At 45.5% G+C, this 16,131-nt stretch overlaps 1 protein-coding gene across 1 annotated transcript in view; it reads left to right on the top strand.

The window, feature by feature from the left end:
• Nucleotides 1-15,108, top strand: part of LOC135519055 (interleukin-1 receptor accessory protein-like 1-A) — a 332,630-nt gene extending 317,522 nt beyond the window's left edge. Inside the window, exon 6 of the mRNA XM_064944099.1 lies at nucleotides 15,033-15,108. Coding sequence (XP_064800171.1) covers nucleotides 15,033-15,041 — 9 coding nt within the window. The 3' untranslated portion in view covers nucleotides 15,042-15,108. The remainder of the gene's footprint in view (nucleotides 1-15,032) is intronic.
• The last annotated feature ends 1,023 nt before the right edge of the window (nucleotides 15,109-16,131 follow it).

Here is a 16,131-nt window from a genome sequence, read left to right as displayed (position 1 = left end):
TGGTGATGTAAAATGATAGGACTGGTGATGTAAAAGGACAGGACTGGTGATGTAAAAGGATAGGACTGGTGATGTAAAAGGACAGGACTGGTGATGTAAAAGGATAGGACTGGTGATGTAAAAGGACAGGACTGGTGATGTAAAAGGACAGGACTGGTGATGTAAAAGGACAGGACTGGTGATGTAAAAGGATAGGACTGGTGATGTAAAAGGATAGGACTGGTGATGTAAAAGGACAGGACTGGTGATGTAAAAGGATAGGACTGGTGATGTAAAAGGACAGGACTGGTGATGTAAAAGGACAGGACTGGTGATGTAAAAGGACAGGACTGGTGATGTAAAAGGATAGGAAAGGTTAACATGCAGGTCTGAAGGATCTGTCTTCTATTGTTAGGCTATTATGAGGTGACCTTTCTAATGACTTTTGCAATGGACTTTATAATGACCTTATAATGAGCTAATATGTACATTCACAGAGCGGTCACTTTGTAAACACACACACAAACATGTTTGTTTTACTATCCTTGTGGGAACCAATCAATTGATTGCCATTCAAAATCCTATTTTCCCTAACCCTAACATTAACCTAACCCTAACCCTAACCTTTACCTGAATTGATTGAGTTTAGACAGTCCACATTAATCAACTTTTCAGTAAAAGGGACTGTTTTAGCCAGCTGACAAATGTTCAACCGCAGTCCCTGGGCAGGTTGCTATAATAAATTACAATTACAAACCTAAACCCTAACCTTACCCCTAACCATAATCCTAACCCGAAACCTCATCGCCCAACCATAATTCTAACCCTAATTTTAACCCTAACCCTAAAACTAACCACTTGCCTAAAAGAGCCTTTTCCCTGTGGGGACCGGCCAACTGTCCCCACTTGTCAGAATTGTCCTTGTTTTACTATCCTTGGGAGGAGAAGGATATTAAAACATCCCAACACACTAACTGTCTCTGGATGCTAAGGCTTGTACATACTGTGCATGACCCAATTCTATTTTATCTCTCCCTGAAGAGAGGAGCCCATCCCTCCCAAAACACATAAAGGCTTTTAACAGTAATAAAGTGTTCTGTGTTCCCCTGGGAGAACGTTCCCATGTTCCACTAGCCAGCCGGCCGCCCTGACATCCACCGTCTGGACGATTAGCATCATGACAGCATCAGCTCTACTTCTCAATAAGACATGTACAGAAAAAGAGACACACACACCTGCATGCACGCACACTCACTCACTCACTCACTCACTCACTCACTCACTCACTCACTCACTATCCGGATACTTTTTATTTAACCTTTATGTCACTAGGCAAGTCAGATAAGAACAAGTTCTTACTTCCAATGACGGGCTACCCCAGCCAAACCCTAACCCGGACGATGCTGGGACAATTGTGCCCCGCCCTATGGGACACACTAGAAATAGCCTTCAATTTCGGACGTTTGAAAAGGTCCTGAGAACATGGACATCTGCCTTCCTAGGCGCTCACCCCCAAAAAACAAAAAGATTACCCAACACTGGGCACAGACTCGTGATACTCAGAGTCAAAGCGCGCTGCTCAGACCACTGCACCTCCACAGTTCACGATGCTCTTGCAAGACGTGAGAATACTTAATTATATTTGATGGTAATAGGGAGTCGTTCTTAATTATTTTGTTTTAAGCCTTCCCCAAACCATAGACCTAACCTTAACTACTCTGAATTACAGGGAAAATCCACCCAAAAGCACTAATTCCGTTATTAACACTAATATTTGAAGCAATATTTTTTTGTCAACAAATGTTTCATTTTGGCATTATAATAAGGTTGTAAGCAACATGGGAAATTGTTGTGGAAATCTGTTGCAGCTCAAATCGACTACAAAATCCATGTAGAAATTGTTTTGCTATCACAGACAGGAACATGTTCCGGGATTCTTCCGATGGCATTGAGGAGTTCACCACATCAGTCACTGGCGCTTTCAACGTGCGGGACTCTACAAGAAATCTTGCTATGCCCTGCAACGAAGCATCAAACAGGCAAAGCATCAATACAGGACTAAGATTGAATCATATTACACCGGCTCCGACGCTCCTCAGATGTAGCAGGGCTTGGAAACTATTACAGACTACAGAGGGAAGCACAGCCGCGAGCTGCCCAGTGACACGAGCCTACCAGACGAGCTAAATCACTTCTATGCTCGCTTCGAGGCAAGCAACACTGAGGCATGCATGAGAGCATCAGCTGTTCGGGACGACTGTGTGATCACGCTCTCCGTAGCCGACGTGAGTAAGACCTTTAAACAGGTCATCATACACAAGGCTGCGGGGCCAGACTGATTACCAGGACGTGTGCTCCATGCATGTGCTGACCAACTGGCAGGTGTCTTCACTGACATTTTCAACATGTCCCTGATTGAGTCTATAATACCAACATGTTTCAGGCAGACCACCATAGTCCCCGTGCCCAAGAACACAAATGCAACCTGCCTAAATGACTACAGGCCCGTAGCACTCATGTCCGTAACCATGAAGTGCTTTGAAAGGCTGGTCATGGCTCACATCAACACCATTATCCCAGAAACCCTAGACCCACTCAAATTTGCATACCGCCCAAACAGATCCACAGATGATGCAATCTCTATTGCACTCCACACTGCCCTTTCCCACCTGGACAAAAGGAACACTTATGTGAGAATGCTATTCATTGACTACAGCTCAGCGTTCAACACTATAGTACCCTCAAAGCTCATCACTAAGGATCCTGGGACTAAACACCTCCCTCTGCAACTGGATCCTGGACTTCCTGACAGGCCACCCACCAGGTGGTGAGGGTAGGTAGCAACACATCTGCCACGCTGATCATCAACACTGGAGCTCCCCAGGGGTGCGTGCTCAGTCTCCTCCTGTACTCCCTGTTCACCCACGACTGCATGGCCAGGCATGACTCCAACACCATCCTTAAGTTTGCAGGCGACACAACAGTGGTAGGCCTGATCACAGACAACAGACAACCAGCCGGTGTCAGAGGAAGGCCCTTAAAATTGTCAAGGACCCCAGCCACCCCAGTCATAGACTGTTCTCTTTACTACCACATGGCAAGCGGTACCAGAGTGCCAAGTGTAGGACAAAAAGGCTTCACAACAGTTTTTACCCCCATGCCATAAGACCACTTGTGACGACCCTCCCACTCCGTCTGCTGTATTCTGTTTGTTCTTGTTTCCTTATTAGGATGCCGGTGGGCGGAGTTGGGGAGGGTCGTCAGCTACATGGGAAACACCTGGGCCAGGTGTGTCCCAGGATAAATAGACCTCCTCTACATTCATGGAGGAGACTCTCTCCATGCAGACACCATTGTAGATTGTGTTGTGGTTCTTGGTGGTCTTTTGTTTATTTGCTTTGGCACCTTTCAACAACCTGCATTATCACATTCATGCATGCAAAACACTCACTTACACTGCTGATTACTGATTACACACACCATTGTATATTATACTTAGTTACTTATTTAATAAATATATATACATTGCTACTCCTTATCTCCACGTTGTCTCCCTTTGTTACGGGCTTTGAGCCGGTTCGTGACAAGTGGGGGCTCATCCGGGATCTTTTGAACTATTGGTTTGGGAGGCCGTGGAGGTACGTGTTTGGTTTGCATATTTTGTTTGCGTGTGATAGGCCCAGTATTGGTTGCCTTTGTTATTTTGTTTGTGTGCTGTGTTGGAGAGAGTATAATGGTTAGTTTCCAGGCCCTGCTTAGCCTGAACTCTTGTTCTACTTTCTGTTGGGACGTCAGTCTGAGGTGAGTAATCGGCTGTGTACCTCAGTGGGAGATTTGGGTAGGGTAGTGGAACTTGCTACCTGGAGCTATAGCCTTTTTCCCCTGATAGGTTTAGCGACGTGTTTCATTTTTGGAATATGTTGGGCATGGTTAATGTTTGTTATTTTTGTGTGGTGTCTGTGGACTGAGCAGTTGTCTCGGGGGCACATCCGTGGCTTGGTGGAATTTACCAGCATGCTGGGGAGTTTTTCCTTGCCAGCGGGCTACAGTGCGTAAATTCCCACCGCAAATCTGCACGAAGACTAGGGTTGAGTTATTGTAGGTTTTGGGGAAGCTCCATATCTCATCTCTTCTGTGGTGCTCAGGGTGATTGTCAATTCTCGGGTTGTAGTCTGGTTTGCTCAGCAGAAGGGAAGAGCGTCATGGCGTCTTATGTAGATGAGTTCATTCGCTCTCCATCGGAGGGATTGTTAGATTTAGGTACTAAAGAACAGCTGTTGAAGGTCGCGGAACACTACAAGGTTGAGATTAGTGATAAACGTCTAAAAAATTCTATTAGGTTGATATTGAAGGCCAATCTGATGGAGAGTGGTATTCTTAAAGTTACCACTGGGCCAGCCTCTGCTGAGGATTGGTCGTCTCCCAGTAATGTTACAATGGCCATTCCATCGGTTAGTCCTAGTAGCCTTCTTTTTGAACAGCAGAAAGAACTGCTTCTGTTACAGCTGGAGCATGATCGTGAGAAGCTAGAGCATGATCGTATAAAATATGAAAAGGAATTGGCATTTAAACAAGATATGGAGCGTGCAAAGCTCAAGTTGCAACAAGAACGTATAGAGTTGGTTAGGGAAGGAAAGATCTCAGGGGAGAGTTTGTTTTGGGAAGGTGACCCAGATTTACCTAGGGGTAGTTCCGTTTTTGGTCGTGCCCCAGAGACATTTGATATTGTTGGGAACTTACGGTTATTGCCTCAGTTTAATGAAAGGGACCCCGAGACATTCTTTTCGTTGTTTGAGCGGGTTGCTGACGCTAGGAGTTGGCCTGATTCTGACCGCACTTTAATGTTGCAGTGTGTGCTGACTGGTAAGGCGCAGGAAGCATATTCAGCTCTTAGTGTACATGACAGTGCCAGTTATGATAAAGTTAAAACAGCTGTGTTACAGATTTATGAATTGGTCCCTGAGGCTTACCGCCAACGATTTAGGACTTTAAAAGGGATGATAAGCAGACTCATGTTGAGTTTGCGCGACAATTATCTTTACAGTTTAATCGCTGGTGTTCCGCCTCTGCAGTTGTGACTTTCCAAGGGCTGTGTGATCTGATTATGTTAGAGCAATTTAAAGACACAATTCCTGATCGTATTGCCACGTATATTAACGAACAGAAAGTAAAGAATGTTGCTGAAGCTGCGGTTTTGGCGGACGAGTATGTGTTGACTCACAAAAGTGTCTTTGCAGAGCCCCGTATTCGGAAAGAGTGGGGGCGTTCGGATAGATTTGGGCTTCGCTCACCGAGATACTTTGGTTCACGGGCAGAGTTCTATCCAACTCGGGTTGAGCCTGACTCCCATGGTAAAGCTGACTTTGGGCAGGAGTGTCACTACTGTCAAGGTTCAGGTCATTGGAAAAACGAATGTCCACTTCTCAAGGCAAAGGGTGCTTACGCTAAATCTAAGCCTACCGCGTTAGCTGCACCTGTTCCACATCAGTTCACCCATGACTCATTTCCTCAGGCCCAAGAGAATGTGAAAGTCCATATTGATCCAGACTATTTACCTTTCATTACGGAAGGTTTTGTGTCTATGTTAGGAAGTAAAGACCTAGTGGCAGTGAAGATCCTGAGAGACACAGGAGCCTCTGAATCATTTGTGTTGGAGTCTGTGTTACCCTTTTCTGCTGAGACTGATTCAGGGAATAGTGTTCTAATTAGGGGAATAGGTTTGAACACTCTGTCAGTTCCATTGCATAAACTGATGTTGGATTGTGGGCTGGTGAAGGGTGAAGTTGTTATGGGGGTGCGTCCTTCGTTGCCTATTGAGGGTATCGACGTGATCCTTGGGAATAACTTGGCTGGTGAGCGTGTATGGCCTGTCGTGTTTCCATCTCTAGTGGTTTCCACTAAGCCGTCATTTGTTGGGATTCCTGATGAGAGTGTACAGAGTTTCCCAGAGGTGTTCTCTGCGTGTGCAGTGACACGTTCTATGGGTCGTGGCGAACTGGTCACTGCTCCGACTAATGATAATAATACAAAGTATGTCACTGTTTTCCCTGTTATCCCGTTATCTGTAACCCGCTCAGATCTAATCAATGCACAACGGAATGACCCCACGTTAGAAGAGTTGCGTGACCAAATTGTGCCTGTGGAACAGTTGGGAGATGTCGCCCATGGCTATTTTCTCCAAGAGGATGTCCTGATGAGAAAGTGGGTGTCTCATGATAGTTGTTTTCTAGGGGACGCAATTAGTCAGGTTGTTGTACCAGTTAAGCTTCGTGAGTTGGTGTTGGAAACTTCTCACAGCGACGTTGCTGGACATATGGGGGTGAGGAAAACCTACAATCGCATATTAAGACATTTCTTTTGGCCTAGATTAAAGAGGGATGTTTCTGATTTTATCAAAACTTGTCACACCTGTCAATTAACTGGTAAGCCTAATCAAGCTATTAAACCAGTTCCATTGTTTCCTATTCCTGTACTTAGCCAACCTTTTGAGTATCTGATTATTGACTGTGTGGGTCCTCTGCCTCGTTCTAAAAAGGGTAGCAGTTACCTGTTCACTGTGATGTGTCAGACCACTAGGTTTCCTGCTGCCTATCCTCTTCGATCTATCACGACTAAATCTGTGTTAAAAGCTTTAACTCAGTTTCTCTCATTGTTTGGAATCCCTAAGGTCATTCAGAGTGATCAAGGCTCTAATTTCACCTCTAATCTGTTTAGTCAGGTTCTTCAACAGCTCCATATTAAACACAATTTGTCTAGCGCCTATCACGCGCAAAGTCAAGGAGCACTGGAACGTTTCCATCAAACTCTTAAGTCTTTGTTGAGAGCTTATTGTACTGAGATGGATAAGGATTGGGAGGAGGGGTTGCCTTGGTTACTGTTAGCTGCTAGGGAAGTTTCACAGGAGAGCACAGGTTTCAGTCCAAATGACCTTGTGTTTGGACATAGGGCGTGTGGACTTTTATCCGTTCTCCAGGATGACTGGAAGTCTCCCGAGCCTCCTCAGTCCCTATTATCGTATGTGTGTGATTTTCGGCGACGGCTGTACGCCGCTGGTGAAATGGCTAAAGAGAAGTTATCATCTGCACAGGAGAGGATGAAGGGCATATTTGATCGCCGAACTGAGCCTCGTCACTTTAGTCCAGGTGACCAGGTTCTTGCTCTGCTGCCAATTGTTGGTTCTCCTTTACAAGCTAAGTTTCAAGGTCCATATACAGTGGTGCGCCAGTACACTGAGCAAAATTATCTAGTTGCCACTCCAGAACGGAGGAAAGCACACCAGCTGTGCCATGTAAATCTGTTAAAACCCTATTATGCACGTTCCTCTGAGACTGAACAGTGGGATTCTACAGAGCACGGTAAACCTGTTCTTTTGGCTGATACAGTTGTTTCCTTGAGTTCTTGTCGTGCTAGATCTGGGCATGAGGAGGAAGATGTTCCTGGTCCTGACGATTGTATATTGCAGGGTAGATTAAAAAATTCAGAAACACTGGATATTTTAGACAGTCTTCTCACTCACCTACCTGATGATGGGCGTGAAGAGATGGTTGGTCTGATTCAGAGCTTTCCAGGTTTATTTTCAGATACACCTACACACTTAATAGAACATGATATTGACATTGGAGGTGCTGACCCCATTCGTCAGCGGTTCTATAGAGTTTCTTCAGAGAAACTACGTTGTCTGGATGCTGAGGTCAAGTACATGCTGGAGAGTAAGATAGCAGAGCCTTCTTTCTCCAGTTGGGCTTCTCCCTGTATCTTGGTCAGTAAACCGGATGGAACAAACCGATTTTGTACGGACTACCGTAAGGTAAATAGTGTCACAAAGCCAGATTAATTTCCTCTCCCTCGAATGGAGGACTGTGTTGATCAAGTCGGTGCAGCTAAGTTTGTGAGCAAATTTGACCTGTTAAAAGGCTATTGGCAGGTGCCACTGACGAGTAGGGCACGTGAAATCTCTGCCTTTATTACACCCTTTGGTCTGTACTCGTATTCGGTTATGAGTTTCGGTTTGCGCAATGCACCTGCCACTTTTCAGCGACTTATGAACAGGGTTGTCGCCGGTCTGACCGGGTGCGCTGTTTATTTGGACGATGTAGTGATATATGCAGATACTTGGGAAGAACATCTGTCCCGTATTCAAGCCTTGTTCGAACGTCTGGCTGCGGGTCGCCTCACAATCAATCTGGCTAAATGTGAGTTTGCTCAGGCGACCGTTACATACCTTGGAAAAGTGGTTGGGCAGGGGGAAGTGCGTCCTGTTCGGGCTAAAGTGGTGGCTATTGATGCTTTTCCACCACCAACTACTAAAAAGGAACTAATGCGTTTCTTGGGCATGATTGGTTATTACCGTAGTTTTTGTAGTAACTTCTCCACTGTGGTCGCTCCCTTGACAGATCTGCTGAAAGCTAAGGCTGTTTATGTGTGGTCTACTCGTTGTCAACACGCTTTTGAAGATGTAAAGAGGTTGCTTACCTCAACTCCGGTGCTGGCTGCTCCTCGCATGGATTTGTCATTTACCTTGCAGGTGGATGCTAGTCATGTGGGGGCAGGTGCAGTTTTGCTGCAAGCAGATGTGTCTGGGATTGAGAGGCCTATTAGTTTCTTTTCTAAAAAGTTTAACGATTATCAGTTGAATTATTCAGTTATTGAAAAGGAAGCGCTAGCACTCATTTGGGCGCTACAACACTTCGAAGTGTATGTCGGGTCGGGGGTAGTACCTATTGTGGTCTACACCGACCATAACCCCCTCACTTTTTGAGGTCCATGATGTGTCCAAACCAGAGGATAATGAGATGGTGTTTATTTTTACAATCATTCCATCTCGATGTGCGCCACATCCGGGGAACTGAAAACGTGATTGCTGATGCTCTCTCTCGTGCGCCCTGTTCCTAAATGTTTACGTGACTGACCATTGTTACGTATTGTCATGTTCTCTCTGTCCTGTCTGCTCCCGCCTGGTCTTGTGTTCTTCTTTCCTCTTAAATGTTGCTTCCTGTGTGAAGGTTGCTGAGGTCTGTGGAGGAGGTTGGCTAGGGTGAACACATAGACCCTCATCAATTTGTGGTGCAGAAGCTGTGTCAATTTGGAACTTAGAGGCTGGTATTTTCTTCCGGGGTCCTTGTTGGTCCCCGGTTTTATGGGGGAATGTGACGACCCTCCCACTCCATCTGCTGTATTCTGTTTGTTCTTGTTTCCTTATTAGGATGCCGGTGGGCGGAGTTGGGGAGGGTCGTCAGCTACATGGGAAACACCTGGGCCAGGTGTGTCCCAGGATAAATAGACCTCCTCTACATTCATGGAGGAGACTCTCTCCATGCAGACACCATTGTAGATTGTGTTGTGGTTCTTGGTGGTCTTTTGTTTATTTGCTTTGGCACCTTTCAACAACCTGCATTATCACATTCATGCATGCAAAACACTCACTTACACTGCTGATTACTGATTACACACACCATTGTATATTATACTTAGTTACTTATTTAATAAATATATATACATTGCTACTCCTTATCTCCACGTTGTCTCCCTTTGTTACGGGCTTTGAGCCGGTTCGTGACACACTGAACAGGTAATCAAATGGCTACCCAAACTATTTGCATTGTGTGCCCCCCAACCCCTCTTTTTACTCCGCTGCTACCCTCTGTTTATCATATATACATAGTCACTTTAACTATACATTCATGTACATACTACCTCAATTGGGCCGACCAACCAGTGCACATTGGCTAACCAGGCTATCTGCATTGTGTCCCACCCACCACCCGCCAACCCCTTCTTTTACACTACTGCTACTCTCTGTTCATCATATATGCATAGTCACTTTAACCATATCTACATGTACATACTACCTCAATCAGTCTGACTAACGGGTGTCTGTTTGTAGCCTCGCTACTTTTATAGCCTCGCCACTGTATACAGTCTTTTTACTGTTGTTTTATTTCTTTACCTACCTATTGTTCACCTAATACATTTTTTGCATTATTGGTTAGAGCCTGTAAGTAAGCATTTCACTGTAAGTTGTATTGTATTTGGCACACATGACAAATAAACTTTGCTTTGATTTGGTTTGAAATCCACAATACAACGCTCTCTATGGGCTAGCTGGCTGGCTAGCTGGCTGGCTGGCAAACATAGCTACACACAATAATAGCAAAGACAATATTAGCATGTAACATAGCTAGTTAGCTGTAAAATCGTCTAAACAAACTGCACTATAAATTTAGGAGTCTACCATCTCACAATGTTCAACCTGCAGATCGATGTGCCTCACAGAGTGCAGTCTAAAATTCACAATGGCAGATATACTTTTGAGAAGATGGGAAGCGTTGCCCATGCAACGTCAATGGGCTGCGCTGTGTATTCTGGGCGATTCTGGTACCAGGAGTTATGTCCTTCAACATTGCAAAAAATTCTTGCTGTATGTAGTACCGTATAGCTTTTGAATGGTGACATTATGTACAGTACGAGTCAAAGATTCGGTTTTTCTTTACTTCTACTATTTTCTACATTGTAGAATAATAGTTCAGACATAAAAACTATGAAATAATGTAAAGGGAATCATGTAGAAATGAAAAAAGTGTTAACCAAATATTTATTTTAGATTTGAGATTCTTCAAAGTACCCACCCTTGATGACAGCTTTCCACATTGTGCTATTCCAACAGTCTTGAAGGAGTTCCCACATATGCTGAGCACTTGTTGGCTGCTTTTCTTTCACTCTGCAGTCCAACTCAATTGTGTTGAGATCGGATGATTGTGGAGGCCAGGTAATTTGATGCAGCACTCTCCATCTTGGTCAAGTAACCCTTACACAGCCTGGAGGTGTGTTTTGGTTCGTTGTCCTGTTGAAAAACAAATGATAGTCCCTCTAAGTGCAAACCAGATGGGATGGCCTATTGCTACAGAATGCTGTGGTAGCCATGCTGGCTAAGTGTGCCTTGAATTCTAAAAAATCACTGACAGTGTCACCAGCAAAGCACCATCACACTGTCACACCTCCTCCTGCCTAGTGGTTAGAGCATTGGGCCTGTAACCGAAAGGTTGCTGGATTGAATCCCCGAGCTGACCAGGTAAAAATCTTGTTCTGCCCCTAAACAAGGCAGTTAACCCACTGTTCCCCGGATGCCAAAGATGTGGATGTTGATGTTGATTATGTCATGGAAATTTCCCCTATTTACCAAATCATGGGAGCAAACCACACACCCAAGTCAGAGTTAGTTATCAAAGTCCATCTTTAATTATATGAGCTCTATCACAAACCCTGTGACTCTCAGATCAATTCAGTGTCTATCAATGAATTCTCTGAAAGTCCATCCCACATTGCAATAGCATTTTGACTTTCAACAGTTCAGTATCTATAATGAAAAGTTGAGAGTCCCAACATAATGGCAAATGGGATCCTTTATAGCGAAGATCCACCCCCCCTAGACGGCATGACAATCCACAGGTCCCAGGAACTTACACAAAGAAAGACTTTACTTCAGAGAGGAGACAACAGCAGACAGAGTTGGCTATAAATTATCGTTCAGTTTGGTCTCCTAAACAAAGCTCTTATTTTGTCCTTGGTAAAAAATTGTACCAAGACATTACCCCCACCCTGTGATATATAACAAATTGTCATTTAGATACAACCAATTCTAAATACAACCAATCCTGGACAAGCTCACGGAGAGGAGAGTGAGGCTATAGGTTAAGAGAGAGGGAGCATATAATGATTCCAGACACTGCCATCCTCCTCTCCCCGATGGGAAAAGTAGGGAGTGATTGACACACAGACACAGTGGAGCAAAAGATATGTTTACACATGATGACACCTTGACCTCTCCCCTCTCTGCGGCCCAAGCAACTTAGTCCTGACAGAGAACAGATAACTGCCAATGGCCACCACTATAGTACAACAAAAATAACATTCTGATGAGAAGTAACTTACAAACATATGATGAATATAAAAGATCCTATCTGTGTTACCCAACTAATTCTGATTATTCCCCAACACTTGCTTAGGGGACTCTTCTCCAGGTTTGTCTCTCTGTAGGTGATGGCTGTTTTATGGAAGGTTTGGGAATCACTTACTTTTAGGTGGTTGTAGAATTTAAAAGCTCTATTCTGGATTTTGATAATTAGCGGGTATCGGCCTAATTCTGCTCCGCATGCATTATTTGGTGTTTTACGTTGTACATAGATGATGGTTTTGCAGAATTCTGCATGCAGTCTCAATATAGTGTCTCTCTCGCTCTCTCTGTCACTCTTTCTCTCTCTCATACACTCACAATGATGTTTGTTCAAACACTGAGCACCATTAACTGGTGTCATGTCTGTGTCAAATCATTGTCAAATTGATTAGCGCAAATAGGCCAGACTAAATGTACGTCATTTATATAGGCAACAGAGAGGAATATCACTCTGTAGTGAAAGATAATGGAGAACAAGGGAAGACAGGAGGAACAGAGTTGAGATTCATAGCATCAGAGAGAGGGGATGAGAGAGAGATCTAGTGTACGTGTTGTCTTTGATTTGATAACATGAGATGTTCTTTGCTGTCATTCCACTGGTGTCCATTAGCTCATTGTGAATATGACATAACCAACACTGCACCATCCCTTCCTGCTAGTCTGTTTTCTGTTGCAGGATCCAGACTATGTGAATGCTTACTTGCTTTTTGAGGGTTCTGTTATAGTGTCAGGTATAATTAATACAACAGAGCATTTTAGGAAACTGATGTTTTGTGCTACCGGAGGACTGGATGTACTGTTAGGAGTTTTCTGTTTCAGAGAAGGACGTCCTTGCATTGGAGACGGCAAAAATTCAAAAGCTCTCTCTGTCTCCCTCTCTCTGTCTATCCCTCTCTCTGTCTCCCTCTCTCTGTCTATCCCTCTCTCTGTCTATCCCTCTCTCTGTCTATCCCTCTCTATGTCTCCCTCTCTCTGTCTATCCCTCTCTCTGTCTCCCTCTCTCTGTCTCCCTCACTCTGTCTCCCTCTCTCTGTCTCCCTCTCTCTGTCTCCCTCTCTCTGTCTCCCACTCCCTGTCTCCCTCTCTCTGTCTCCTTCTCTCTGTCTCCCTCTCTCTGTCTCCCTCTCTCTCCCTCCCTCTCTCTGTCTCCCTCTCTCTGTCTCCCTCTCTCTGTCTCATTCTCTCTGCTTCCCTCTCTCTATCTCCCTCTCTCTGTCTGTCCCTCTCTCTGTCTCCCTCTCTCTGTCTCCCTCTCCCTGTCTCCCTCTCTCTGTCTCCCTCTCTCTGTCTCCCTCTCTCTGTCTCCTTCTCTCTGTCTCCTTCTCTCTGTCTCCCTCTCTCTGTCTCCCTCTCTCTATCACCCTCTCTCTGGCTGTCCCTCTCTCTGTCTTCCTCTCTCTGTCCCCCTCTCTCTGTCTTCCTCTCTCTGTCCCCCTCTTTCTGTCTCCCTCTCTCTGTCTCCTTCTCTCTGTCTCCCTCTCTCTGTCTCCCTCTCTCTGACTCCTTCTCTCTGTCTCCCTCACTCTGTCTCCCTCTCTCTGTATCCCTCTCTCTGTCTATCCCTCTCTCTGTCTCCCTCTCTCTGTCTCCCTCACTCTGTCTCCCTCTCTCTGTCTCCCTCTCTCTGTATATCCCTCTCTCTGTCTCCCTCTCTCTGTCTCCCTCTCTCTGTCTCCCTCTCTCTGTCTCCCTCTCTGTCTATCCCTCTCTCTGTCTCCCCCTCTCTGTCTCCCTCTCTCTGTCTCCCTCTCTCTGTCTCCCTCTCTCTGTCTCCTTCTCTCTGTCTCCCTCTCTCTGTCTCCCCTCTCTGTCTATCCCTCTCTCTGTCTATCCCCCTCTCTGTCTCCCTCTCTGTCTATCCCTCTCTCTGTCTCCCCTCTCTGTCTCCCTCTCTCTGTCTCCCTCTCTCTGTCTCCCTCTCTCTGTCTCCCTCTCTCTGTCTCCATCTCTCTGTCTCCCTCTCTCTGTCTCCCTCTCTCTGTCTCCTTCTCTCTGTCTCCCTCTCTCTGTCTCCCTCTCTCTGTCTCCCTCTCTCTGTCTCCCTCTCTCTGTCTCCCTCTCTCTGTCTCCCTCTCTCTGTCTCCCTCTCTGTCTATCCCTCTCTCTGTCTATCCCCCTCTCTGTCTCCCTCTCTCTGTCCCCCTCTCTCTGTCTCCCTCTCTCTGTCTCCCTCTCTCTGTCTCCCTCTCTCTGTCTCCCTCTCTCTGTCTCCTTCTCTCTGTCTCCCTCTCTCTGTCTCCCTCTCTCTGTCTCCTTCTCTCTGTCTCCCTCACTCTGTCTCCCTCTCTCTGTATCCCTCTCTCTGTCTATCCCTCTCTCTGTATATCCCTCTCTCTGTCTCCCTCTCTCTGTCTCCCTCTCTCTGTATATCCCTCTCTCTGTCTCCCTCTCTCTGTCTCCCTCTCTCTGTCTCCCTCTCTCTGTCTATCCCTCTCTCTGTCTATCCCTCTCTCTGTCTCCCTCTCTCTATCTCCCCCTCTCTGTCTCCCTCTCTCTGTCTCCCTCTCTCTGTCTCACTCTCTCTGTCTCCCTCTCCCTGTCTCCCTCTCTCTGTCTCCCTCTCTCTGTCTCCCTCTCTCTGTCTCCCTCTCTCTGTCTATCCCTCTCTCCCTCTCTCTGTCTATCCCTCTCTCTGTCTATCCCTCTCTCTGTCTCCCTCTCTCTATCTCCCTCTCTCTATCTCCCCCTCTCTGTCTCCCTCTCTCTGTCTCCCTCTCTCTGTCTCCTTCTCTCTGTCTCCCTCTACCTTTCTCCCTCTCTCAGTCTCCCTCTCACTGTCTCCCTCTCTCTGTCTCCCTCTCTCTGTCTCCCTCTCACTGTCTCCCTCTCTCTTTCTCCCTCTCTCTGTCTCCCTCTCCCTGTCTCCCTCTCTCTGTCTCCCTCTCTCTGTCTCCCTCTCACTGTCTCCCTCTGTCTGTCTCCCTCTCTCTGTCTATCCCTCTCACTGTATCTTTACTCTTACTAAGTTGGCCTATATGACTTTTGTCTATGCCTTTAAAAAAGCAAGGTTCAGTAGCAGTATGGTGGTGTTGACAATGCCTTGGCATTCTCATGTTTGTGAGTGACATCTAACATGTTTAAACTGTGTGTTTCTTTGTTCCAGCCCCTCTGACTGACAAGCCACCGAAGATCCTTTATCCTTCTGAGAACAAGATCAGCAACATGGAGCTACAGCTAGGTAAGAGCTAGAGCTCTGCTACACGACCTGAGCCTTACAGGCCTCGACATTATACATTGGTTTTAGACTGGGTAGAAGCTATTTTTTCATCAATAAGTAGGATACGGGCAGGGCTCGGGTATCACTAAATTGATCATTAACATATTGAAGCTGAGCCATTTGCTCGTGCTCTGCTGCGCAGTACAGTCATATCTGACTAAGATCATAACATGGTGTCAGAAGTGCTTCAACTTTGTCAAATATAAGACAGGAGAGATTTTTTTACAGAAAATAATGTTTGTTGAGGTTTGTCGGGATTTAGAGTGACGAAAGGTAGCTAACTGCTCTCTCATGTCTCGTCATTGAGCAAAGCAGCCCAAGCCGAGCAGTTGCCATGGATACTCACAGATCCAAAACCATGTGCAAAGCGCATGCAGAGCAAACTCCAAGCAGGAAGCGAGTGACAGAGAGCGAGAGGAGCAGCTAATTACTAACAGAGAAAGTTATTTCTGATTTTGTGTGTGTGTGTGTGTGTGCGTGCGTGCGTGCATGCGGGCGTGCATGCGGGCGTGCGTGTTTATGTGTGTGTGTCAAATCAAATACAATTTTATTGGTCGCATACACATATTTAGCAGATGTTATTGCGGGTGTAGCGAAGTGCATGGGTTCCTAGCTCCAACAAAGTCCTAGTCCTTACTAGTCCTTACATACCACTAATCCTAATATACCACCAGTCCTAACATACCACCTGTCCTAACATACACTAGTGATATCAACAAATTGTGTGTGTGTGTGTGCGTGCGTACGATCCTCTGTAAGTTAGCATCTAAAGTATGTCTATTTACTCTGTGGTGCTGTATACAGATGTAGGATTTCATTTGAGCCAGTTTGCTACAGCAGAAAAATAGTCCTGCAGCAAATGTGAATTATTATGTGGATTATAATGAATGGATAAAGAACATGTTTTATACATTTTTCATTAGTGCAAATCAAGTCTGACATTTTAAAGTGGAAATGATCATCTTTAGAACTCTTTTAAATGATC

The sequence above is a fragment of the Oncorhynchus masou genome, chromosome 29 (assembly GCF_036934945.1).
Source record: "Oncorhynchus masou masou isolate Uvic2021 chromosome 29, UVic_Omas_1.1, whole genome shotgun sequence".
NCBI classification, from domain to species: Eukaryota; Metazoa; Chordata; class Actinopteri; order Salmoniformes; family Salmonidae; genus Oncorhynchus; species Oncorhynchus masou.
Note: the sequence above shows the minus strand (reverse complement) of the source record. Positions and strands in the feature narration are given on the sequence as shown.